We start from the raw sequence: 27,266 nt of genomic DNA, 5'->3' as shown, positions 1-27,266 counted from the left end.
ACCTTTCAGAATGGGGAAAACCCCCCACAAAAGTTATAAAACTACCAAATGATCAGCAGCTGAGGGAAAGGGGTAAGGGCAAGAGAACAGAACAGGGACTTCTGGTGACCCCCAGGGACTGGATTTGGCTCATAGGCCTGAGGTTCTGCATTTCCAGATTAGACCAATGTTGGCTCAGACTTGATGAAATAATGTTCCTGCCTTCGAACTCTCCTTATTTTTCATGTCTTCTCCACCATGCCAGAAACCACACTGAGTGAACATAGGGTTGTCGGAAAAATATGTTTGTGGGATGGAATCCAACAGGTTTTTCCTAGGCTGGGCCCCTGGACTTCAGTTCAGTTGCTGATTCAGTTCCTGACTGAATCTGCAGTGACTCAGGCACTGCAGTAGCTTTTCTGGGGGGAAGGTTCTGCAATTTGCACAAATTTCTGAGCAATTTGTACAAATTATGGCTGAATTTGTATAAAATATGGCTGAATATGGCTGAATTGGGCACATTTCAGCCAAATTTGCACAATTTACACAAATTATAGCCAAATTTACATAATTTGCACCTATTTGGCTGCATTTTGTGCAAATTGCTCAGAAATTTGCACCAATTGGACAGACATCTGGTTGGAGCCATGGTGTCCAGCAGTGATTTGCGGAGTTCCCCAGGTTACTTATCTCAAACAGCTGGGAAAAGGTTGAGAAACCTTTTATTCTTCCCCTGGAATTAAACGGGGAAGCTTACAGTACCATCCGGATGAAATCTTGGAAGAACAGCTGCTTCTGTGAAGAAACAGAGGGGCTGAAATCTAAGATTAGATGCTGGAGTGTCATCTACTGAATGCTGTTTGAAACTCCTAAACCATTAAGAGACATAAGGACAAACAGCTCCAAATAGCATTTCTGAATTTAAACTACCAGCAGTATCTGAGGACCTGTAATTAAATCTGTGTAAGTGTTTGCTTTTTTTTGTTTCTGCAATTATACCTACTTGTTGTCCTTTTGAAAGTGGAGGATGGCAGTACCAAAGGAAAAGAGGAAAGGCTTGAGAATGCCACCTACCCCCCCCCCCAATTGCTCCCTCAGCAAAGATTTCTAAAAATGCCGGAGATGAAGAGGAGTTGCTTGCTTCGATAAAAACTATGTTTTCTCAGCTACCAGAGCAGTCAAAGAAACTTGAAACAATTCAGGACTCACTTAATGCCCTTCAGGGGGCTGTGGATTTAATTAATATCTCTTTTCAAAAGATGGAAGCAAAGGTTAATGCTCTTGAAGATCGGGTTACTGCTCATGAAACGGCCATCGAAATGTCTCACAATATTTTGTCTACTCAAATATCTCAACTGGAGGCCTTCACACATAGAGCGAATCTACGTATCCTTGGTATTAAAGACATAGCTACTGATATACTGTAGGTCTGGCTGAATTTATGGATAAACTTTTGCATGAGCTATTTGCTTTACCATCTGATTTTTTACTTGATATTGAGCATTCAATATCTGGTTCAATACGTGGCACTAAAGGGACTTTTGGGACTGCTATTGTTCAATTTTCACAAGTCTCCACAAAAAATTATCTTATGCGTCTGGCAAGAGAACGAGGTGAGCTCTGGTGGGGACCAGAAAATGACAAGATTATGCTCTTTTCTGATTATACTAAAGAAATCACAATCATATTCAGCTTGATCACTACCTAAATATGACCAACAATATGATGTCGCTGCAAAAAAGGCAAATGCTATTTTGGGCTGCATTAACAGAAGCATAGTTTCCAAATCCCGGGAAGTACTAGTTCCCCTCTACTCAGCACTGGTTAGGCCTCATCTGGAGTAATGTGTCCAGTTCTGGGCACCACATTTTAAGAAGTATGCAAACAAACTGGAGAGGGTTCAGAGGAGGGCAACGGAGATGATCGGTGGACTGGAAGCAAAGCCCTATGAAGAGAGACTGAAAGAACTGGGCATGTTTAGCCTTGAGATGAGAAGACTGAGGGAAGATATGATAGCACTCTTCAAGTACTTGAAAGGTTGTCACAGAGAGGAAGGCCAGCATCTCTTCTTGATCATCCCAGAGTGCAGGACATGGAATAATGGGCTCAAGTGACAGGAAGCCAGATTCCGGCTGAACATCTGGAAAAACCTCCTGACTGTTAGAGCAATACGACAATGGAACCAATTACCTAGGGAGGTGGTGGGCTCTCCCATACTGGAGGTGTTCAAGGCAAGGCTGGACAGCCATCTGTCAGGGATGCTCTGACTTGGATTCCTGCATTGAGCAGGGGGTTGGACTCGATGGCCTTATAGGCCCCTTCCAACCCTACTATTCTATGATTCTATGAATTGCTGACAGAAGAAGGCAATTCACCAAGGCAAGAAGTCTGGCAAAGCAAATTAACCTGCAATATCATATTAAATATCTGGCTACATTTTGTATTCTTTTTGAAGACCAGATCAAAAGATTTTTGGATCATGATGCGGTGGAATCATTTTTAATTGGTATTAAAACTAAAATAAGGGAACCAACTCTCTCAGCCTTCGGAGTAGGAACTTAGCCATTTTTACTGTTCTTTTGAAGTGTTGTTTGGGCTTTAGCTGATAAGATGTCCAGGCAATATGCCAGAATAAATGTTTGCATATTTTTTTCTTCTTTCACCTTTTTTATGTTATATTGTAATAAAGTGCATATTTATGTATGTGTGTGTACACATATACATATATTTTTAGATATGATATTACTTAAAATATACAAATGATTTGTTCCTGTTTTTATCCTTTTCTTAAACTTTTTCCCTCTCTCCCCTTTTTATATCATCATCATCATCATGGGATTATTATTATTACTATTCCTTGTTGGCTAAACCTTTAATGTTTATTAATATGCATTAACTGAATGGTAATTTATGGCCAATGGAAATGGACTGTTTGCCTCTATTCCTGTGTGATAAAACTGTTTGGATATTTGATTTGTTCTTATTGAAGCTTAATATAATTCTTTTTTCCTTTTCCTTCTTTTGCTATCCTCCCTTTTTTCTTTTTCTTAGAATACTGTAATGTTGGAAACTGAATATACTGATTATATTGTTGGTAGTGTTTATTTCATTTATAAAAATAAAATAAAAATAGATTAAAAAAAATAAAATACATTAGCACCAATTGCAGAACCTTCAAAAATGTGCAAAAAAAGTTCCTGGAGTTTGGGGAACAGCCTGCAGGTCACCTCTTAGACACAAAGCAAGTTGTACACTGTGGACCTCTGTCAAGCCAAAAAAAGAAATGTCCCTACATCATGTCCAGCTTGAAGTAACTAGGTCACCTACAGACAGGAACTCTTCATTCCATTCATCCCTTCAGTTACCCTAGTGGACTCATAACCAACATTTTGGGAATCTGGCATCAATCTGTTTATTTGCAATAAGAAATGCAACATTGTTTGCATCCACCTAATTGTTCCCATGATTGTTTCATTTTGAAAACCTGTTGGTTGGACAACACACAGCACAACCTTAACTCCATTTGATGTTGCATTGTCTGCTGGCTAGGGATGGGAGAGAAATTCATTTGGTTTGCATTTCAGTGTGAACTTACCAAATTCATACTTCCCAAACCTGAATGTGAACCAGAACATGCCAAAATCTGTACTTTTCTGAAGTTTTCTGTACAGCCCCCCTCCTCCAAATGCATACAAAAATGCATACATTTGGGAAACTGCACACAAAAATATGTTCATTTGAAACAGTGTATACCAAAAATGTGAATATTTGGAAAAATGCACACAAAATCAAAATTCACTGGAATGGGTACATTTGAAAAAGTGCTTGCAAAAAGGTGTACATCTGAAAAAAATGTGTAAAAAACATGCATATACGGAAAAATTGTAAACATATGTACAGATTTTCATGTAATCATAAAAACTGTTGCAATCCAATGCAGAAATGGGGTGGAACAAATTCAGTAATGGAAAAATTAGACCTTGAGCAAAACTGAGCTTGACAGATTTGCCCAGTCCTACTGTTTAAGCTCATCGGCAAGTAATGCATGATGCTACATGACAATAATTCCCCAACCCACGTAAGTGGCATCCACTTAACATTTAAGTGAGAGAGCAGCACACTGCAGAGATCTGGAGCCAGACTAAAATTGTCAGTTAAATAAAACGGACCTGAAAATGATCAAGAGGGAAAAAAACACCTTGTATTCCCAGAAAAGGCCTGAAAGCGTTAAGGTGGGCAATGCAGCATTTTGTGGATAGGGCTATGCAATATAGACTCCCCAGTGATTTGTTGTGGCCATATAGTCTATGGTTTCAATGTGATGAGAGGTGAATATAGCCAGTGGAGGCTGGTGGCTCCGATTTTGGAGGGGCTGTAAATCCATTCTGGGTTTCAGTCAGAACCAGCCAGAACTCTAAAGGTGCAGAACCTATTTTGGGGATAGGGTTAAGCATCTTCAATAGCTCCTTTAGCATTCTGCCTGGTTCCGAGTGAAACCCAAAATGGGTTCACTCAGCCCCACCAAAATCAGAGCCACCAGCCTCCACTGAATATAGTCCTATCAGACCTTTTATAGGGGAGAGATAGAAAAGCCTTATTTTGCACAGCAGAAATATACATTAAAGCTGCAACTCTATACCCTCTTACAGAGCAGTAAGCCCCCTTGAATACAATAGAATTTACTTCTGAGTAGACATGCCTCAGTGACTTAGTGCATAGAAGAGCATTTTCCCAGACTATGAAGCAGCCATTTAGCTTTCCCCAATGCCTAGGTTGTACGAGACCTGATGAGAAATAAAGATAATGACCAAATGGTAGAGTCTGAGCCTCTGTTCAGATTCAGGATGTCAGTGAATTAATTGCTTAGAAGTCTCTCTCCCTCTCCACTGTGCCAGCAGGGGTGTGCCTCTGTTCAGTTTAATTGGACAAGTTAGCAGTTCCCAGGGCTTGCAAGCAAAAAAAGGAAAACCGTAATCAGTGCTAACGGAATCCTAATTATCTCCAATTTGAAACTGACTGCCAGGTGTTCAGAGGTGAAGAGAAAATAGAGTACGAGTAATATCATATGGCTTAGTGTGAATTGGTTTCTTTCATCTTCTTCTCCAACCTGATTTTCCCCCATTCTGCATTGTAAAGGGTACAAGGTTTTAAGTCTCCCTCTATTTCTCAGCCTCAGGTTTACAGATTTACACAAACCTTCTCACTCTCGAACGTTGACACTGCTTTGCACTGAAGCCATGCCACTTATGTAATGCCTACTGTGCCAGCAGCATCTGGGCTGGATGTGCCTGATCTTGTCTGAACTCGGAAGCAAAGCAGGGTCAGCCCTGGTTAGTGCTTGGATGGGAGACTGCCTGGGTATCAGGCTTCCTGCACTGAGCAGGGGGTTGGACTCGATGGTCTTGTAGGCCCCTTCCAACCCTAGGATGCTGTGATTCTATGATCTGTCCGTACACAGGAGGGGGAGGCCTTAGGCCTGCAGGCCAAATCTATACATGCTGGCTTTGGAAAATCCAAAGGTTTACAGCCTCATCATATGTGTGCTTACGTAGATGTAAAAAGTCCAAGTGTGCTTTCAGACAGAGGGCTGCTATCACTTCCAATGAGAAGGCACTGTGCAGCTATTCTGTCTTTTTCTCCTTAACAGATTTTCTGCAGTGGGAGGAAAGACAGAAGAAGCAGTGGGAAAACACAGGAGGGTTACAAAGGAAAGACACTGTCATCTGGACAAGGATGGATAACTCTGTCAATTTCAGTTTCTCTCAGTTTCTCATTTTTGTCAGTTTTAAGTTCAGTTCATGCCAAACATTGAGGTTTTTTTTTTTTTTTTTAAACACAGTTTCCATGAAAATTCATACACCTTTTTTGTGTGCATTTATCCCCCAAATGCAGAAATTTTTGTATGCAATTTTGCCCAATATACATATTTTTGCAAGCAATTTTATGAATATACCATATTTATAACATTATTTTCACTAATATATCTATTCTTGTGTGCACATTTCCCTAATATACACATTTATCTATGCAGGTTTTGACTGGAGAACTCCATCATAAAATCTGAATTTTGAAGGATACATTTTTGAAATTTTGAGTTTCAGTCCACGTATTTGTTTGAAAGTGCAAACCTAGGTAAGTTCACATTAAAGTGAGAACCAAACAAATTTCTCCTCATCCCTAATCTGAACACCCCCCTGCCCCCAAGATTCTATGAATGAGAGAGGACAATAAAAGCACCCAGAAGACAGAATAAGGACCTGCAGAGGTGGGGGTGGGGATAGAAATTCTATACATACTCAATAGGGAGTGTGTACAGAATTAGTTTCTCTGCATCCTCACACCGTTTGTTCAGTCTCTGCCCCCTGCCCATACTGCTTGGCCAATAACTGAAGTAAAGAACTCCAGGGTTGATATGTCAATATTTCCATTCATTCAGATCATATACCAAAGTGCATCCCAGTGTCAGGACCTGGCCAGGGCTGTGGCCAGCCATACCTGCATCTAGGCTTAGAGGGTGGAGGGAACAGGAAGGGAAGCAGGAGTCTGACATTCAGAGGATATTGCTCTTCTAACAAGGGAAGGGCAGAATGTTTAGGTCCTAGTCATTGGACCTGGCCAATCCAGAGGTTTTTTGTCTATCAATTACAAAAATCAATGTGGCACACCCGTTTTCTTACCAAACATAGAGAGCAATACTATGCCCCCCTAGACAGTGTCTGGGGGTCATGGGATAGTTCAGATAGTTCAGATTTCTGGATCTGAGGTCGGAGCCAGCACTCCAACCTCGGACCCAGGAGTTCGAGCTTCCCGCCCCCTCCCCTCCTCCTTGCAGCCAGCATGGACAGAGCCACGTGAACTCACAGAAGTGGACTTGGAGGGGCATTCCTGTAGGTGGGGAGGAGAGGAGAATGGGGAGGTTACTGTACGAGGAATCCTCCAGCCTCCCTGGCCTCCTCCTTCCCTCCTGTTCCCTGAAGCCTCAGTTAGACAGGTGAAAAAGCCCATCCTGCTGAAATGCAGAGCTGGAGGAGCGTGGAGGCAAAGATCGCCTCTGCTGCACTCCTCGCTCTCCCCTGGATCATAGAATCATAGAATAGTAGGGTTGGAAGGGGCCTACAAGGCCATCGAGTCAAACCTCCTGCTCAATGCAAGAATGCAAGTCAGAGCATCCCTGACAAATGGCTGTCCAGCCTCATCTTGAATGCCTAGGTAGTTGGTTCCATTGTTGTATTGCTCTAACAGTCAGGACATTTTTCCTGATGTTCAGCTGGCATCTGGCTTCCTATAACACGAGCCCATTATTCCGTGTCCTGCACTCTGGGATAATCGAGAAGAGATCCTGGCCTTCCTCTCTGTGACAACCTTTCAAGTACTTGAAGAGTGCTATCCTATCTCCCCTCAGTCTTCTCTTCTCAAGGCTAAACATGCCCAGTTCTTTCAGTCTCTCTTCATAGGGCTTTGTTTCTAGTCCCCTGCTTAAAATGTGGTGCCCAGAACTGGACACAGTACTCCAGATGAGGCTTAACCTGTGCTGAGTAGAGGGGAACTAGTACTTCCCAGGATTTGGAAGCTATGCTTCTATTAATGCAGCCCCAAATGGAATTTGCCTTTTTTGCAGTCACATCACATTGCTGGCTCATATTCAGCTTGTGATCTACAACAATTCCAAAATCTTTCTCGCTTGTCGTGTTGTTGAGCCACGTATCCCCCATCTTGTAACTGTGTATTTGCTTTCCTTTTCCTAGTTGCAGAACTTGGCATTTCTCCCTATTAAATGTCATTCTGTTGTTTTCAGCCCAGTGCTCCAGTCTATCAAGATCACTTTGAATTTTGTTTCTGTCTTCCAAAGTATTAGCTATCCCGCCCAATTTTGTGTCATCTGCAAATTTGATCAGCATTCCCTGCACCTCCTCCTCCAAGTCATTAATAAAAATGTTGAAGAGCACTGGGCCCAGGACTGAGCCCTGCAGTACCCCACTTGTTACCTCTCCTCAGTTTGAGAAGGTCCCATTGATAAGCACTCTTTGAGTCCGATTCTGTAGCCAACTCTGGATCTACTGGATCATTGTTTCATCTAGCCCACTTTGAGCTAGTTTGCTCATCAGGATATCAATCATGGGGCACTTTGTTGAAAGCTTTGCTGAAGTCGAGGTATATTATGCTACAGCATTCCCACGGTCCGCAAGGGAGGTTACTTGATCAAAAAATGAGATCAGATTCGTCTGGCAGGATTTGTTCTTGACAAATCCATGTTGGCTTTGAGTAATCACTGCATTGTTTTCAAGGTGCTTACAGATGGATTGCTTTATAATCTGCTCCAGAATTTTCCCAGGGATTGATGTCAGACTGACAGGTCTCATCCTCAAGTACCTGGAATCGGTTCCACAGCTCCACTGCTTCCACTTGTGCATAGTGGCATCTAGTTCTTCTTCTCCTAGCTGTCACCCTTTTCCAAGGAGTATCCTCTACTGCATTTTTCCTCACCTCAGCTTTTCCCACTTCTGCCTCAGCTTGCTGTTGCTCTTCAAGCTTCTGGTCTTCACTTTGCTGCTGTAGTTCCACCTTTCTGTCCAAGAACTCTTCATGTTCTCTTATTCCCTGGAGGGTTGACAGTCACCACTCCTGTCCACTTACTTTTTCTTCTAGCAGCGTGATCAACTTGCACTTGTTGCAGGTGTCGGCCATGTTGTTCTCAGGCAAGAAAACAAACATTGCACACACCTTGCAGGTCACCACCACTGGAGAGTCTTGTCCTTCCATAGCCTCTTTTCCCTTTTTGTGTCTAGCTTTGTGATTGTTCTAGACTAGGCTGTGCCTGCTTCTCTACTCACTGGAGGATGGCCAAAAGCCTCCAACCTTGGCAGCTCACACCCATCCCCATAGGACTGCGCCCTTAGTCTCAAGCCCTGAAGTCCCTGACAGCCAAAAATCAACACTGCTTCATACTGTCATGCATAAAGGTCATGCTCTATTATTTGACTGTATTTATATATCCTGAGCTCTTGCAAAGGCAACACTTTAAATTGGTAGCTGTCTAGCAGTTCAAATTGAGCAAAATGTATCTAAGGGTGGTGTTTTGTTTTTTGCAAAGGAACCAAGGTCTTGTAAAAACTCTCTGGTGTGATCTAACTGCAGTGGTATTGCAAGGCCTATACAATAAGTTGCATCATTGCTAAGCTTGTTTGGTGAGAGCCAAGCTCAGCTCTTTCAAGGCATTCAGTGCACATGCAAGGTAATCTGCTTATAAAGCAAGATCTACCCTTGGGCAATGTGGTGAACACATATTCCTAGCTATCAGGAAGGGCCAACATTTTATTCAGGAATTTGGTGCCAGCATTAAAAGTTGGATAGCCAATCAATCTTCTGATAAGGCTTTAAAAGTTTTATCAGAAGATTGTATTCCGCCCCTCCCCCCTGTCCCAGAGCAGTTTTGGAAAACTGCTACTCATGACAGCTGAACTTAATTGTGGGGAATGAAAGGTTAGAAAACCTAAGCAAAAGTAGAATATTTTGTGACTTTATGCATCAGTTATGCTTGGGCTTGGAACAGTAAATAATGGTGCTGGATCAGGTGTGTTATTAAAGTTTATTAAAGTTACAGTGGATGCCCAAACTCTGGTGAGTGTTAACATTTGTATGTGTATGCTGATAATCCAAGATAAATTCCATACATTTCCCCATTGTTTAAGCATACACTCGTGAATGCTGACAACCACATAATTGGTGCTACTCACTGATGTATCTCTGACTTTCTGGACATTTCAAAAAAGCTTTCCAGACTGTCAACACTGCCATTCCCCGAAAGATAGGCACAAACCCGGATAACTCCAGAATTAAGAGAAACCCTCAGCATTACTGGGATGTATACATTCCCCACTAGGGATGTGGGAAGCTGGAAATTTCATTCTGTTCAAGCCCAATGGGATCCCGCAGCGTTTCCATTCCAGTACACGGTGGCAGACGGTAGTTGATTTTTCCCCCAATTCTGGAAATATTTTGTACTTTGGGTGTGTGTGAGACCACCATTTGCGCAAATCATAATTTTCACACATTTTTAAATTTGTGGATCTTGAAATTAGTGTAAATGGGGTCATAATTTTTTAAATTGGTGACCTAATGCAACTGCACATGATCAGCAGTCTGCTTGTCCGCCATGCAGTGCATATTCCCCTCTTGTCGATATCCTTGACAGTTTCATCCTCTCCACACACTACTTCATTCTGTACTTGTCAAAGTTTCATCCTCCACTTTGACACTTCCTGAGCAAAGGGGCGGGGGTAGGGGGAACGGAACAAAATCTGCAGGGCTAAAGCAGAAAAATCTATTGTGTTTTCACCTCCCAAACAGAATTCTCATACATCCCTACTCCCCATAGATGCTGGCATGGCATTTGCATGATTTAAAACACCATAAAGCATTCTGTACATGCAAAGTGCAATCATAATAAAAACAATTGGAATCAAAAACTAAAAATCCACTGGATTTTTTTATTTTTGTTTTGTAGATAAAGGAAAGCCTTGTGAGCTTGGAAGTTTGTGGTGTACTCTGTTAAAACAGGCCAATTGAAAACAATCCCCTTCTTCTCTTAGAATCAACATAGGAATGGTTCCTCTGTTGCTTGTCATTTTATGGCATTCCCCAGCAGATGTCACTATTGCCACTTCTAACACAAGCAGCAGTATGTTTAATTTTGTTTCTTAACACCAGGCCAGAAAATTGTCCTCATTGATTATTGCTTAATCTAACTTGCCCTAATTGGCAGTAACTGATATTAGAGATCTCCTGGTGACTTGCTACTTATTTATTTATTTATATTTATTTATTTATTTATTTATATTTATTTATTTATTTCATTTCTATACTGCCCAATAGCTGAAGCTCTCTGGGCTGTTCACAAGAATTAAAACCAAACAACACACAATAAAACAATTTAGAATATATAGAACATTAAAACCACAATATAACAATACAACCACAATAAAACCTAGCAGCAGTGCAGGAGTTTAAAATACAAATTTTTAAAACAGCAAAGCTAAAAGTTTAGAAAGCTAAAATGCTAAAATGCCTGGGAAAATAAAAAGGTCTTCACCTGGCGCTGAAAGCTACATGAAATGACCAATGTATTTTAATGTCTACTCATTCACATCACCTAGTCTGCCATCACATCGAGCATTTTCAGCACCAAGGCCAGTGCACAACATTTTTGCTCCCAGCAAAATTGATATTTACACTATATGTCAATTGGCATTACATATGCATATCCAAGTTTAGAGTATGACCCTTGCTAATTAGTCTTCTAATTAATAACAAATTAACAGACAGATGTCTATGAGCATGATAATCTTTCACTTTATAAATGACTGTGCCAGAAATACAGCTTTTATTTCCCTTCAATCTCTGAGTTTTTATGAATGAGATAATAGTAAAAACCTCTTTTGTATAATTTGTTATTTGGCTGGCTAAACAATCTGCAAATATAGATCACTCAGAATGTTAGCTCTCCTTTAGTTTTAAAACCATTTCACCTGTTTTCCTCTCCTGGAGTATTTATACCACTATCATAGATCAAATGCAAACATAAAGTTGGCATGCTACTTAAGTTATTAATGGCTGCCACAGGAAGTGACAAATTAAGGCTATATGCACAATCTGAAGCCTGCTTCTTGGTATGATTGTACTACTATGGAACATTTATTTACATGACTGATCTTATTCTCTTTTAGCACAATACATCATTGACTGTACATTCAAATATATGTGATGAGATGACTATGCATAGAAAGAACTAGCATTAATCATTCTGGTGCTTGTAGCAAAAATATTTAAATACCCACTCTGGATTGGAAAGTAGATCCTGGGGTACCCAAGTGTGGTGGCTGCTTCTCTGCAATCCCACCTGGTCCTGCACATCTTGCTGATGTGGCCTCCTTCACCTACCCTCAGTAACCTTAATTGGGATCTAGAGTTCTAGCGTTTAGCCCAGTGATTTGACATCACCTGTGCCTGTGTTGAACAGACTAGGTACTATTCTTATCTGAGCTCATTGGACCTGCTTAATATTCCTTGACAGTTGTCTGGCACTTTCTTGCCTGCCTCTAGTAACAGGACATTCACCATGTTTTTCCTGTTTTCAGTTCTTGAGCATCACAAAAGCCCGAACCAAAGCAGTACTGGAAAGGGAAAACTCTTCCATCTGCTGCTGAATCAGCAGTGATGCCCTAGGTTTACCTAAAGGAAATGCCACAACAGTTTGACAACTTACACATGTTCTACTTATATATAGGTAATTGCGTGCGATGATCACATATGTTGATTTTTCACTGGGCAGTATCCTATTGGACACTGGTGCTAACATACATTACATCATGCTAGTGTAAGGGATGTCTAGTGCAACGCCAGTAGCGTTATCTGGTGCGATGGGTTTTCTGAGGGGTCCTGTCTTGGCAATTAATGCTATTGGTGTTGTGCTAGAGGTCCCTTATGCTAGCACAATGTAATTTACATTAGCACTTGTATCCAACTGGATACTGCTCACTGAGTGTACACACACTGGGAAGCCATGTGCGATTTGGCTTCCTAGCATAGGTATGTGCAGCAAAATCACAGCACAGGTCATTACAAAGCACTGAAAAGCAATAGTCATACATCACTATCTACATGTAGGCATTATCATGGAAGTGCGTTCTATGTAGGAACAGTGTAAGATATTCAACAGCTTAAGTGTGCAAATTATCAAAGAGAGCAGTAGAGGGTGGCCCAGTAATGGTATTCTTGGCATGGCATGGTCAAATACATCCTTGAGATCTTTTAAGAGAATTATCTTTAGGCATTATCATCCCAAAAGAAGAAAATGTTAGGATCACTAATACTGATTGCTCTAGAAGATGATTCACTTCAAAGCACATCTGGCTTTTGGATCAATTCTCATGCTGACTAAAATGAGTTTTTCAGTACCATTTTGAAGTCTCTCTCTCTCTCTCTCTTGTTGTGGTTACTGTTAGATGAATGGAAATGTGCACAAAAACTGGCTGCTGTGCATGTTCACCTGATGGTGTGGCATACACAAATTAACAGCACAGAGAGAGAATTCTGCATATTACCCAGACAAATGATATCAGGGAATATGCAAAATGTCCAACTATCAACAGGGCTTTCTGCATTTGGAGACTATTCCCACATGGACAATGTACACAATACCTTGTTCATCCTCCTAATATGTGCACATTATCAATGGTGCCCAGTTTTGGAGCCTTAATGCCTGGCATGCTTATAGCAGACAATGAAAACATAGAGTTCAGACATGGCTGTTAAGATGCTATGATAATCTTCTCTCATTTTCTCCTACTTTAAGAACTTGAAACAACTCAAGTTATTTCCATACGAATTCCTTCAAGATTTGGGCGGATCTGGCATGCATCCAATGCATTCCAATGCACATGGGAAGTGCATTGTTCACACTGTGCCGTGCGCCCACCTTACACTGAAGACAGCGCTGGGGATGCAATATTGGAGCCAGATGGGTGGCAGTATCTGATGTTGTCCTGATCAATATTGTTCCTTTCTAGACTGAAAAAATTACCTTTCAGCTTCTGGCAACATAGTGCTGACACAGCCCAATCTTTACACCCACATTAATATGTCTCTTCTCTCCCCTCTGCAATTATCAAAAGGCTGTGATTTCTCAGAGGCTACTCGGCAACGTGAGGAAATAATGCTGTGTGGTTTTAAGTACCACCAAGAACACGGGGAACATGGACAGCAAAAGAGGGCTCACCTTCTGAAAGAAATACTGCGTTGTTATTACAAAGACTTCAAAGCCGCAGCTGGTTCTCTTCAATTCCTCCTGGATACAGCTGAGTTTCCTGGCCTGTTCTTCACACTTTTCCTTCATTTGCTGTATGAACTGCCGCTCAGCCTCTCGAGTCTGCAAATCTGGCTTTGGAGAAAATCCATTCCTTGGAACAGATGACCTCTGTTTAGGATATCCTGCAATAAAAAATCCCCAAGGCTGTAATCAGCTACTTTATATGTATGGTCACAGCTTTTTGCAGTCATAAGGCTCTTGGGACTTGCTTTTTTCTACAGAGAAATTCAGTGTGAGCCCATCCTTTTTTCCAAAGAGAGAGAGAGAGAGAGAGAGAGAGAGAGAGAGAAAAGGCAACAGTCCACCACAACAAAACATAATTCTCATGGGGGAGATGGGAGGGGAAAGGAATCCTACAGCGGTGGTGTAGTGGCAAATTCTGAAGTGCAGGTGCTCAGCATGACAATCTCGATAGAGACACCTCCAAGGAGAGTCCAAAAAGGCAGATCATCAGGAAACAGAACAAGTCTTTTGTACAGCTGATGAGTCTTCATTGCCCATTCAAGGCCAAGCCACCCCAATATACTTTTCATTACCTTGAGTGCCATTTTTTGAGCTGTACCAAGTGGCATTTTTTGGTAGAAAGGCAGTGTACAAATCATATAGATAGACAGACAGACAGATAAAATTACAACAAGGATAGCTCAGGAGAATATATTATTGCTAGGAAAACCCATTCATCCCCCAGCTACTGTGAGAACTGCAGCTAAGCTAAGAGGAGCAGAGAAGTCCGAGGGGAGTGGCAGATGACATCACCATCTCCCCCAATCCTAGTGCATCCTAGTGCTTCGGCCCTGCGAGCTTTGTTTCTGCGACAACAGTGCCCGTATGGCATGGCTGTAAGCATATAATGCAACTGTTTTATGGATCTTCTAGTGTATATTAAGTCCATTTTATACTCTCCAGATTACTGTTTTGTACCTGTGCTCTCATGTTTTTGTACATTTATAACTTCAACAAGCTAAAAATATTATTTGAGAAAATGAGCCCCCCAAATTACTTAAATGTTCAGTGGCTATGAGTTATGATGGCTATGTATTATTTCAAGGATCAGAGGCAGTGTGCCTCTGCATACCAGTTGCTGGAGAATATGTGCAGGAGGGTCCTGATGCCCTCATGTGGCTTGTGGGTTTCCCATAGACATCTGGTTCGGGATGTCATGAGAATCCAGTTGGGGCTCAAGGCTTGGTGATTTCTTGTCGGCTTGGCCAACAATGCCAGTCCGTGGATCCTCATGTGTGCCTGACTCAGTGCATGCTGAGTCACACAAGTGTGGGGATCCTCTCATCCAGAGAGTTGCCATTTTGACTCATAAATAGCCCCATTTATGCAAAATTACAGGCGTAAATGGTCTAAATAGACCATTTATGCTTGTAATTTTGGGTAAATGGGGCTATTTCTGGCCGCCATTTTATGCAAATGGAGACTTATGTAAATAGCAGAGCTGCCATTTTTACACAGAATGGTGGCTTGCGGGATGTGGGGGTGCTGCGTGGTGCTCGCCTGTGGACTGTCTGGCCGCTTGTGCAGTGCGCTGACCAGGGGCGGGTGACTGGTGGGGGTTGGGTGAGTGGTGCACGAGGCAGCTCCAGTGAGTTCACCCATCCCTGCATCTGGTTGGCCTCAGTGGGAACAGACTGCTGGACTAGGTGGGCCTTTGGTCTGTTATAGGGATGTACGAAAGTTCCACCACGGATCTCGGGGAGGCCGAATGCCAGCGCATTCGGCCCCCTGAAATCAGTGGTGGAATGGCCTGCCACCCCCCCACCCCCCCGGGATGAGACTTACCTTGGGCGGATCTTCCTGGTGGCGGTGGCTGCGGCGGCGGCTCCGGAGGTGGTGCGGCGGCGGCAGCCATTTCCAGTTAAAAAAAAAAAAAAGTGATAGGCTACGTAAAGATTTACGTAGCCTATCACGGCTAGGTTTTTTAAAAAAACCGTGATAGGCTACATAAATGTTTATGTAGCCTATCACGTCTGTCTTAAAAAAACACAAAAAAACCACGTGCGTACGCAAATGGCGGCGGCCATGGCTGCCGCCATTTGCGTTCCTTAGTTTGGCACGTCTTAGTCTACGTAAACATTTACGTAGACTAAGACGGCGAACATAAGGGGAACGCAAAAAGTGCAGACGCTACGCTATTTGCGTTCCCCTTATTTTCGCCATCTTAGTCTACGAAAATGTTTACGTAGACTAAGACGTGCCAAAATAAGGAACGCAAATGGCGGCCATTTGCATACGCGCGTGTTTCTGTTTTTTTTAAGTCAGACGTGATAGGCTATGTAAACATTTATGTAGCCTATCACGGCTGACTGCAGGGACGCAAACGGCGGCTTCTACGGCCACCGTCATTTGCATCCCTGATAGCCAGCGGCTGGATGTCCGGCTGCTGGCGGAGCCGGCCGGCGGCTCCGCAGAATCACTGTGGAGCGCAGCCGGCCGGCCAGGATTCCGGGGGGGGGGAGGAATGGAGAGCCTCCCCCCCGTCCAGGATTCCGGGGGGAGGGATGGAGCGCCTCCCCCCCCACCATCAGCATAATCCCTGAAAGGTAAGTGATTTTCGTACATCCCTAGTCTGTTATGTTCTGATGCTCTTACCTTGTCCTTGAATGAAATACAGTTGAACCTCCATTGCTAGTACCTGAAGCCCAGTTCTCACATTCAGTCTTCCCATGCCACAGTCAACAACATATAATGTGTTCATTTTTTAGATGACTGGTCAACGTTTCTCAGGGAACTGTATTTTTGGTCACAGTTCCTCAGGGAAACACTTTCATAGTTCATGATGCTGGTAAGCAGGAGGACACTAAGAGCAGTATGCAATGTTAGTCCTACATAAAGTTGACCCATTGAAATGAATGAGACTTGAGTTAGCTAACTTAAGTCCCATTCATTTAAATGGGTCTACTCTGTGTAGGCTTAACATTGCATACTACCCTAAGGACCAATGCATATGGCCAGAATCTGGATGTCACATGAATTCCAGTCCATGTGGCCCTAAAAGAAAATGTATCCCTTTTAGGAGGGCTATGGAGCTGGGCAGAGGCTTTGTCTAAGGCAATCCAGAAGCAAAGGGCCTGAGGAGAGGATTGTTAGAGCTGTGAGGGATGCCCTCTCCACTCCACTCTTAAGCCGGTGGAGGTTCAAAGTAGGATGGCCACTTATGCAGTGCCCAAAATCATCAAAAAAAAAAAAGGATCAAAGATTTGCACAAATTTTGCACATACTAATTGAGATATACAGATGCAAATTTAGAAACAGGTACTACAATTTAAGTAGAAATACAATATATCTCACCACAGTGTGGAAGACTATCAGCAGGTGACCTGTGTGCCTGCTCTCAATCTGCTTTCCAGGCGCTAACTGTTGATGGGCAACTTCATGGCCCCTGCTACTGTATTCTTAGTCTTTTTTTTTTTTTTAAAAAAAACTGACTGGGACTGGACAGCCCTCCATGCAGAGGATGTCTTCAAACAGAGGACTCTCCTCTGACAGCCCTTCTAACAGATGTCTGTCCACTGTAAAACAGAGCACACAGCCAGCCTGGTCCAGAGGAAGGAAGTCCCAGCCCTCTAATGCCAAAAGGCACCTGTGTGGCTCAGGGAACTGCACTAGAGTGAACAGCAGAGTTAAAACTCCTGCCCCTTCCTTCCATGCCCCCTTGGCACAGGAGTCCCAAACTTTGTTCCAGCTAGAGTCCTTCCCTCAGACTAAGGCTGCTGCCCAATGACAGTGTATTTGCAAGCCCTCCTTCGAGTTGAAGAACCTAGAAGATACATTCCAGATGTAGAAAGAACATCGTGGGCCTTGTAAAAAGAACAAGAGGATTATTCAGGCTGTCAAAGTCAAGGGTAATTTCACAGAAGTAGCATCTGGAAAGAATTGCTTCAGAAACTCAGCTCTGGGATTCCTAAGAGACACTTATTAAGACACTTATTTCCCAGGTTATTATCCTAGAGTGGAACTTAAACCATCGATGCATTCATATTTTAAAATCAACTCTGCCACAGACTCATCCGCCCCACAATCCCTTCAGTAGCAAGCGACAGCTAAACCAGCCCACAAGATCTCCCCTCTTCAAAGACTTTCATGTTCAGACATGAAAGGTGTCGCTGTGAGAACATAATGCTGACATTTTAAGGTGACACTTCATTTTAATTTAACGGAGTACCACATCAGGTGGCAGCTCCTGATGCTGTCACTATGAACGCTGCCAAGAGAGAGAGGGACAGAGATTCAGAGAGGAAGACAGACAGACAGAGAACTCTACAAAGACAGCAGCCTTGAGCAAAAGTAATAGCCCATAGGCAAGTGGATGGGTTGTTGCTACTGGCTTGCCTACCTTGTAGGGATGTCAGAGAAATCTACAATGTAACCAAATGCATTCAGATTTTTATGAATCTGATCAACAGATTCCACAGTGAACCAGCCTTTCTCCTCCTGTCAGGCGAATTCCACAGACTGGTAGGCCATTTTTCTAACTTTCCTGAATTTTGCACAAATTTGTCATAGAAAAATACACATTAAAAAAAAAAACAACGGCCAAAAATGTGCATTTCCCCCATAGGCTGAAGCATGAAAATATGCATTTGGGGGGAATTTGCACATTTTTGCACATGTGAATTTGCTCAAAGTTGTGCAAATTTGGAAACAAAAAAATCCGATTCCCTTGATGGGTGGACGACGGAGTGAAATGTGCCTGACAATCCATGAAACACAGATGGAACAGATTTTACACAATCCATACATCCCTACTACCTTGGAATCAATTTTCATGGTTTCAGAAAGGGAATAGTCTGTGCATCAACTCTCTATGGGAGAGCTAGTTCCAAAACTCCAAAGTGGAAGTTTTCTATCATCTCCCTGGAAAGCACTAAGCTAGTCACCCATGCTTTCCATAGGGCTGTTTCACAGCCTCCTCTCAAACATCTAACCCAGCACAGCCATGTCCTCTTTCTCATCATCACCATTGTCTGGGCCAGAGCGAGGGGCAGGTGAACAAGCAGGTTGCAATGGCGAAGAGGAGGAGCAACTCCAGGGGCTTCTTGTCAGTCGGCCCCTGCACAGGTATGGGCCCTCAGTCAGTGCCCAACCATGCCCACCCTTGATGCTGGCCCTCACTGGAATCACTGGCTGTTCTAATTAAGTTGTGGGGTCAGGGCCAGCCCAAGACATTTTGGTCCTGGGGGCAAAAAATCCAATTGATCCCCCCCACCCACTAATTAATATGGGGGTGCAATCCATTGTGAAGCTGTCCTGTGCAAACCTCTCTGAAATGGATGGGAGCTCCTCAAGAGCACTACCATGTTAGTGCCTAGTTCATGTTCATTCCAATGGGGTTTGCGAAAGAGAACCTCTCAGTGGATTGTACGTCATGGCTCAGAATCTAGGGTCTTCCATGCTATGACAGCCAAAGTCCATTGTCTGGAGAAGCCACTTCACCTTGCTTCATGGTACCACCACCTCTGCGTGGGGCATACTGTCTGGGCATTTGTGATCAAGGGATGATCCTTACTTTTGCACTCAGATCGGCATACCTGTGTGAAGAAATCTTAAGTCAGAATCAGCCCTCAGAAATCACACATGACAAAGTAATGATACAATGGTCCTATTTGGGTGTTCAAGCTTCATGTGTTCTTCCTTGTGTGTCGGGGAGAGTGGGATGCATTTGCATCACATTCCTGATGCTCTGGCCCCACTTCCCTCCATGCATTGGGGATGAACTTCCAAAGCTGGTGTGCCAAACTGCACCTGTTCCTAGAGAAGTCTGATTTGGCCACAGTCACACATGCCTTAGTTTGGACTTCCATAATGTGCTCGACATGGTTCTGGCCTTGAAAACTGTTCAGAAACTTCAGCTCATCTGGAATGCTGCAGCAAGCTCCCTTGTTACAAAAGCTTCACTGGCTACCAGTCTGTTTCTGGGCACAATTCAATGTGATGTTTATGGTCTATACATCTTGGGACCAGGCTGCCGGAAAGACCGCCTTCTTCCTTATAAGCCTGCCCAGGTTTTAAGTTCTTCTAGGGAGTCCCATCTCATGGTACCATGGCCATCAGAGGCATGTGTAGTGGAGATACAAGAGAGGGCCTTCTTAGTGGCTGCTCCCAGGCTCTGGAACTCCCTGCCAAGGGAGGCGAGATTGGCCTCCTTTCTGTTGTCCTTCTACCAACAGGCAAAGGCATTTTTATCCAGTCAGGCCTTTGGTATATAAGCTGTTCTGTTGTGGAAGGGTTAATAATTGTTTGGGTGCTGTTTATTGATTATATTGTGTGTGGGTCTCTATATTAAAGAAAAAACCCACAGTCTTACCAAGCTATCTTTGTTGTGGAGTCTTTCCACATTTACCAAGGGTTCCTTCGGATGGTGACCAACAGCAAGCACGTGATTGCTGAGAGGGGAAGTGTTCAATTGTCAATGCTCCATAGTGTTCAATGAAACAGTGCCATCTCGTGGCTGTTTAATAGTGCAATGGCCAACTTTACACACTGGGGAAAACCCATGATAAATTTAAATACTTCATTATCTCTGGATCTTTTCAAGGCAAAATAATTGGGAAATACCGCTGGATGTGCCCTGGGGGTTGAAGACCCACAAACATCCATGAGTGGCCAATCACTGTTGTTGTTGTTGTTCAGTCGTTCAGTCGTGTCCGACTCTTCGTGACCCCAAGGACCATAGCACGCCAGGCCTTCCTGTCTTGCGCTCTCTCCCGGAGCGTGCTCAAGTTCATATTCATTGCATCCGTGATGCTATCTAGCCATCTCATCCTCTGCCGTCCCCTTCTCCTTTTGCCTTCAGTCTTTCCCAGCATCAGGGTCTTTTCCAGGGAGTTTTCTCTTTGCATTAGGTGGCCAAAATATTGGAGCTTCAGCTTCAGTATCTGTCCTTCCAATGAGCAGTCAGGGTTGATTTCCTTTAGGATGGACTGATTTGACCTCCTTGCAGTCCAGGGGACTCGTAAGAGTCTTCTCCAGCACCACAGTTCGAAAGCATCAATTCTTCGGCGCTCAGCCTTCCTTATAGTCCAGCTCTCACAGCCATACATTACTACTGGGAAAACCATAGCTTTGATTAGACGGACCTTTGTCGGCAAGGTGATGTCTCTGCTTCTTACTATGCTGTCTAGGTTGGCCATAGCTTTCCTCCCAAGGAGCAAGCATCTTTTAATTTCATGGCTACAGTCACCGTCTGCGGTGATCTTGGAGCCCAAGAAAGTAAAATCTGTCACTGCTTCCATTTCTTCCCCTTCTATATGCCTGGAAGTGATGGGGCCAGATGCCATGATCTTAGTTTTTTTAATGTTGAGTTTCAAACCAGCTTTTGCACTCTCCTCTTTCACCCTCAACAAGAGGCTCTTGAGATCCTCTTTGCTTTCTGCCATTAGGGTGGTATCGTCTGCATATCGGAGGTTGTTGATAATTCTCCCAGCAATCTTAATTCCGACCTCTGATTCATCCAACCCGGCATTTCTCATGATGTACTCTGCATATAAGTTAAATAAGCAGGGTGACAATATGCAGCCTTGTCGTACTCCTTTTCCAATTTTGAACCAATCGGTTGTTCCATGTCTGGTTCTTACTGTTGCTTCTTGACCCTCGTACAGGTTTCTCAGGAGACAGGTAAGGTGGTCTGGTACTCCCATCACTTTAAGAATTTGCCACAGTTTGTTATGATCCACACAATCAAAGGCTTTAGCGTAGTCAATGAAGCAGAAATAGACGTTTTTCTGGAATTCTCTTGCTTTCTCCATGATGCAGTGAATGTTGGCGATTTGATCTCTAGTTCCTCTGCCTCTTCGAAACCCAGCTTGTACTTCCGGTAGTTCTCGGTTCGCATACTGCTGAAGCCTAGCTTGTAGGATTTTGAGCATCACCTTGCTGGCATGTGAAATGAGCGCAATTGTGCGGTAGTTTGAACACTCTTTGGCGTTGCCCTTCTTTGGAATTGGAATGTAAACTGACCTTTTCCAGTCTTGTGGCCACTGTTGAGTGTTCCAGATTTGTTGGCATATTGAATGCAGCACTTTAACAGCATCATCTTTTAGGATTTTAAATAGCTCGGCTGGAATACTGTCATCTCCGCTAGCTTTGTTGTTACTAATGCTTCCTAAGGCCCACTTGACTTCACTCTCTAGGATGTCGGGCTCAAGTTCAGTGACCGCACTTTCATGGCTATCAGGGACATTCAGATCTTTCCTGTATAGTTCTTCTGTGTATTCTTGCCACCTCTTCTTAATCTCATCTGCTTCTGTTAGGTCCCTGCCTTCTTTGTCCTTTATCATGCCCGTCTTTGCACAAAACGTTCCCTTGAGATCTCCAATTTTCTTGAAGAGATCTCTAGTCTTTCCCATTCTGTTGTTTTCCTCGATTTCTTTGCATTGTTCATTTAAGAAGGCCTTCTTGTCTCTCCTTGCTATTCTCTGGAACTCTGCGTTCAGTTGGGTATATCTTCCCCTTTCTCCCTTGCTTTTCGCTTCCCTTCTTTCGTGAGCTACTTGTAAAGCCTCATCAGACAGCCACTTGGCTTTCTTGCATTTCTTTTTCTTTGGGATGGATTTCGTTGCTGCCTCCTGAACAATGTTACGGACCTCCGTCCATAGTTCCTCAGGCACTCTGTCTATCAGGTCTAATCCCTCCCTCCACTGTATATTCATCAGGGATATGATTTAGGTCATACCTGAACGGTTTAGTGGTTTTCCCGACGTTCTTCAATTTAAGCCGAAATTTTGCAAGAAGCAGCTCATGATCTGAGCCACAGTCAGCTCCAGGTCTTGTTTTTACTGACTGTATGGAGCTTCTCCATCTTTGGCTGCAAAGGACATAATCAATCTGATTTCGATATTGACCATCTGGTGATGTCCATGTGTAGAGTCGCCTCTTGTGCTGTTGGAAAAGAGTGTTTGCTATGATCAGCATGTTCTCTTGGCAAAACTCTATTAGCTTTTGTCCTGCTTCATTTTGTACACCAAGGCCATGCCTGCCTGTTATCCCGGTGATTTCTTGACGTCCTACTTTAGCATTCCAATCCCCTATGATGAAGAGGACATCTTTTTTTGGTGTTAGTTCTAGAAGGTGTTGTAGGTCTTCATAGAACCGATCAACCTCAGCTTCTTCGGCCTCAGTGGTTGGGGCATAGACTTGAATTACTGTGATGTTGAATGGTTTGCCTTGGATTCGTACTGAGATCATTCTATCATTTTTAAGATTGTACCCCAGTACTGCTTTTCCCACCCTTTTGTTGACTATGAGTGCTACTCCATTTCTTCTAAGGGATTCTTGCCCACAATAGTAGATATGATGGTCACCTGAATTAAATTCGCCCATGCCTGTCCATTTTAGTTCGCTGATTCCCAAGATGTCGATGTTCAATCTTGCCATCTCATGTTTGACCACCTCCAGCTTACCTTGATTCATTGATCTGACATTCCAGGTTCCTAAACAATATTGTTCTTTACAGCATCGGATTTTCTTTTCACCACCAGACACATCCACAGCTGAGAGTCCTTTCGGCTTTGGCCCAGCCGCTTCACTCTTTCTGGCGCTACTTGGAAATACCCTCTGCTCTTCCCCAGTAGCATATTGGACACCTTCCGACCTGAGGGGCTCATCTTCCGGCGTCATCTCTTTTAGCCTTGTGATACATTCCATGGGGTTTTCTTGGCAAGAATACTGGAGTGGGTTGCCATTTCCTTCTCCAGTGGACCACATTTTGTCAGAACTCTCTGCCATGACCTGTCCGTCTTGGGTGGCCCTGCACGGCATAGCTTATGGCTTCACTGAGTTACGCAAGCCCCTTCGCCACAACAAGGCAGTGATCCATGAAGGGGGGCCAATCACTAGCACACAATAAATGCCTCATGTAGAAATGGTCTGTGTTTTTAATTGTGTTTTTAATTTACTTTATGTTATGTTTTTATTAAGATTTAGTTTTTAATTTGGATTTTATTGTTAGTTATCCTGACTGCCATTTTTTTGGGTGGAATGGCGGGACATACGTACATGTAATCAACTAACTAACTAAATAAACCTGTTCTACCCATGTGGCATCCTTGCAAGATTGAGAACCCTAAATGATCATGGTTCTGAAAGAGTACAACAGTCTCCTTGCTTCAGGAGTTTGGCCCCAGTGCATGGAGAGTGGCTGACTCCAGGCCAGTGAGACTGTAACGGAGAGGCTAGTGAGCATGTCTCTGCCCTCCCCCAGCATTCAATGGGGAATGCATATGGGGGAATTACCAAATAGGGCTATTGTCTCTGCATAATCTGACCAGTGATTACTATAATGTGATTACTATAACTATTACTATACTATAATGCATATTACACAGCCATGCAGTGACATGTATACAGAAAGTGAATAAAGGTATCCTAACTTTAAGGAATTAAGGGTGCAATCCCATGCATGTTTAGACAGAGAAAAGGCTGGCTGGGGAATGCTGGGAGTTGTAGGCCTTTTCTCTGTCTAAAAATGCATAGGATTGCACCCTAAATAAACTTTCAGCATAGTGATGCAGAAACTTCAACTGAGGCTGCAGATGCGTGAGTTTGCATTTCACACAACTGTCAAGAAGAAATAGATTTTTATCCCAGAGCTTCAGATCTCAAGGAATTCACTGACCTCATTTCCAGCAACACAGCAAGATAAAGCCATCTGAGTTTTATTTATTTTTAAAGCCATCTCATACATATAAGTCACGCTGTGCAACCAGTCGCAAGCTCAAAACAGTTATTGTGAAAAGGGCAGCCATTCCAAACCAGATTTCCCAGCTTCCATGGGTATTCCTCTCTCCCTGACCCCCCCTACACACACACACATACACACACACACACACACACACACCAATTTTGTGGCACACACAGATGTGTTACATAGCTGACCTCAGTATTCAGAGTCTCTCGGGGGCAAATGACTTGCCACAGCCCTCTAACGAATTGCAGGCGCCAAACAGCACTTGTGACAAACTTATCTAGAAAGGGAGGGTGAGAAAATAGTCTAAGAAGGGTGGAAAAACCTGCCCAGTGACATTTTAAAACACCAATATTTATGCCTGACCAAGGCTATACAGTTGTGGGTTCCACAGCAAGATAAGCAGATGGGGGCCTCTTTGCAGCACTGTAAAGCCTCACGCTGTTTACTTAAGGCTGACTTAAACATTAGAGTAATTTTTTTTTAATAATGCTGAGCTGAATATTCTTCACAGAGAACTTTTGGCTTAAACATTGTGTCACTGCGAGGATGCAGGTGAAAAGGGATGGGGTGACTAAACAGGGGAGGGAGGAGAAAACCATTGCCTTCTGTCAGAGTTCTTCCCAGTAGCTGACATTTTCTCTCTCCAAAAAGCCTTTCCTCAGACGAATGGAAAATAAATTAAATATAAGCTGTTATGGTGAATAATTATAAAGAAAACCTCTATGGATCCCACCTATAACTTGGTTTGTAAGATAAAGGAAAAATATTTGTTGTTGTTGTTGTTCAGTCAATGAACAATTAAAGGAAAATATACATATATGTTAAATGTATTACCTTCTGTCAATAATTAGATTTAAATCAATGTGTTTTTTACTTTATTTTTTGTTCATTTGTTTAATTTTGATTTGGAAAATTAATAACACCTTTCAAACAAAACAGCCCCCCCCCCCCGCTCCTGCTGGGGCCATTTTTTCCCCAGAAGCCCTCATCAGAGCTATGCTACATCATCACATCCAGGAAGTTAGGGGTGGGGTGAGGAGGAGCTCTGGCAGAAGACAGTGAGGCACCCCGCCCCACCAATTGGCTGAAATGTCCCCCCCATTTCACAACCCACAACAGAGGCAGCAAAATTTGGTCTCAGGGATTTCATCTCAGGCCTAGTATTTTACCTCAGGCTCAGATCTGTGCAGAGCGTTCAGTTCAGCACCAGCGGTCTCTGGAGATGCGACATCTATTTGTCATGGTAAGAAACGGTCATGGCCCAGGACTGGGAGTTCTCAAAGACTCAAGCCTCCAGTGACAGTGACTCTGAGGAGGTGCCAGAAGCAGCCCCTGATCCTTCTGAACTGGGGCCCACTGCCTGAGACCTCATGTCCTATTCATACAACCCCCAGGAGGTCCCACTACTTCCAACTTCAAGGAATGAATCTCTAGTGAACATGGATACCCGGAGGAGCAGTCCACAGCTGGCTCCTCCAACCTTAACTCTCCAGGAGTAGTCAAGGCCTACAGGAAAAGGCTAGTGGCCCTTTAACAGCTAGAAATGGCACCGGGGGTGGTGGTGGAGCTTCCAGAAACGCTCTTCTAGCACAACTATTAATTATATATATATATATACACACACACACACACACACTGCTCCACATCAGAAAATTTCAGAGCGGTCAACAACATGACAAAAGAATAAAACAACAGGTTAAAGGAGTTAAAACATTTTTAAAAAAGACAAACCCCAAACAAAGTGGAATTTAACAAGCCATGTCTGGTCATGCAAGGAAGGCCTCTTGGAATAACAGCGTCTTCAGGAGGCACTGGAAGGAACACAATGTTGGCACCTGCCTGACCATTAAAGGCAGGGAATTCCACAGGAAGGGGGCCACCACACTGAAGGCTCTTTTCCTGGTGGACTCCAACCGGGCCGTGGGTCCATGTGGAACCACCAGGAATATGCCCTCTGATGACCTCAGAGACTGGGCAGGTTGGTAAGGAAGGAGGCACTCTCTCAGGTATCCTGGTTCCAAATTGTTTAGGGCTTTGTACACTACCACTAATACCTTAAACCTGGCCCAGTAGCGAATAGGCAGCCAGTGCAGTTCCCTCAGCAAAGGAGTTGCACGCTGAAAAGGGGCAGCTCCTGACTGCATTCTGCACTAGCTCCAGCTTCCGGACAAGCCTGAAGGGCAGCCCCACATAGAGCGCATTGCAGTAATCCAGTCTTGAGGTTACTAATGCCTGTACCACCGTGGTCAAGCTATCCCTGTCCAGGAGAGGCCGTAGCTGGTGAACCAGCCAAAGCTGATAAAAGGCACTCTAAGCCACCGTGACCACTTGGGCCTCCAGCGACAATGATGGATCTAGGAGCACCCCCAGACTACGGACCTGATCTTTCAGAGGGAGTGCAACCCCATCCAGAACAGGCAATGAGCCTATCTTCCAGACCCAGGAACCACTCACCCACAGGGTTTCCATCTTGCCAGGATTCAGCTTCAGTTTATTGGCCCTCATCCAACCCATTACTGAGTCTAGGAACTGATTCAGGACTTGCACAGCCTCTCCTGATTCAGATGTCACAGGGAGATAGAGCTGTGTGTCATCAGCATACTGATGGCATTTAGCTCCAAATCCCCTAATGACCACTCCCAGCGGCTTCATATAGATGTTAGAACAACACTGGGGACAAGATGGTACCCTGCAGCATCCCATAGCTCAATTGCCAAGGGGCTGAGGAAT

General features: G+C 43.6%; 1 protein-coding gene across 3 annotated transcripts in view; it reads right to left on the bottom strand.

The window, feature by feature from the left end:
- Positions 1–27,266, bottom strand: part of MTUS2 (microtubule associated scaffold protein 2) — a 355,312-nt gene that overhangs the window by 77,471 nt on the left and 250,575 nt on the right. For all 3 annotated transcript variants that reach the window (XM_084841649.1, XM_084841650.1, XM_084841651.1), the window contains one exon: positions 13,754–13,965. In XM_084841649.1, coding sequence (XP_084697775.1) covers positions 13,754–13,965 — 212 coding nt within the window. The remainder of the gene's footprint in view (positions 1–13,753; positions 13,966–27,266) is intronic.

Source organism: Heloderma suspectum, chromosome 3 (assembly GCF_057233095.1).
Source record: "Heloderma suspectum isolate Gila_16-S chromosome 3, 16-S_ref, whole genome shotgun sequence".
In the NCBI taxonomy this organism is placed as follows: Eukaryota; Metazoa; Chordata; class Lepidosauria; order Squamata; family Helodermatidae; genus Heloderma; species Heloderma suspectum.
The sequence above is the reverse complement of the archived record's forward strand: the minus strand, read 5'-3'. Positions and strand labels throughout refer to the sequence as shown.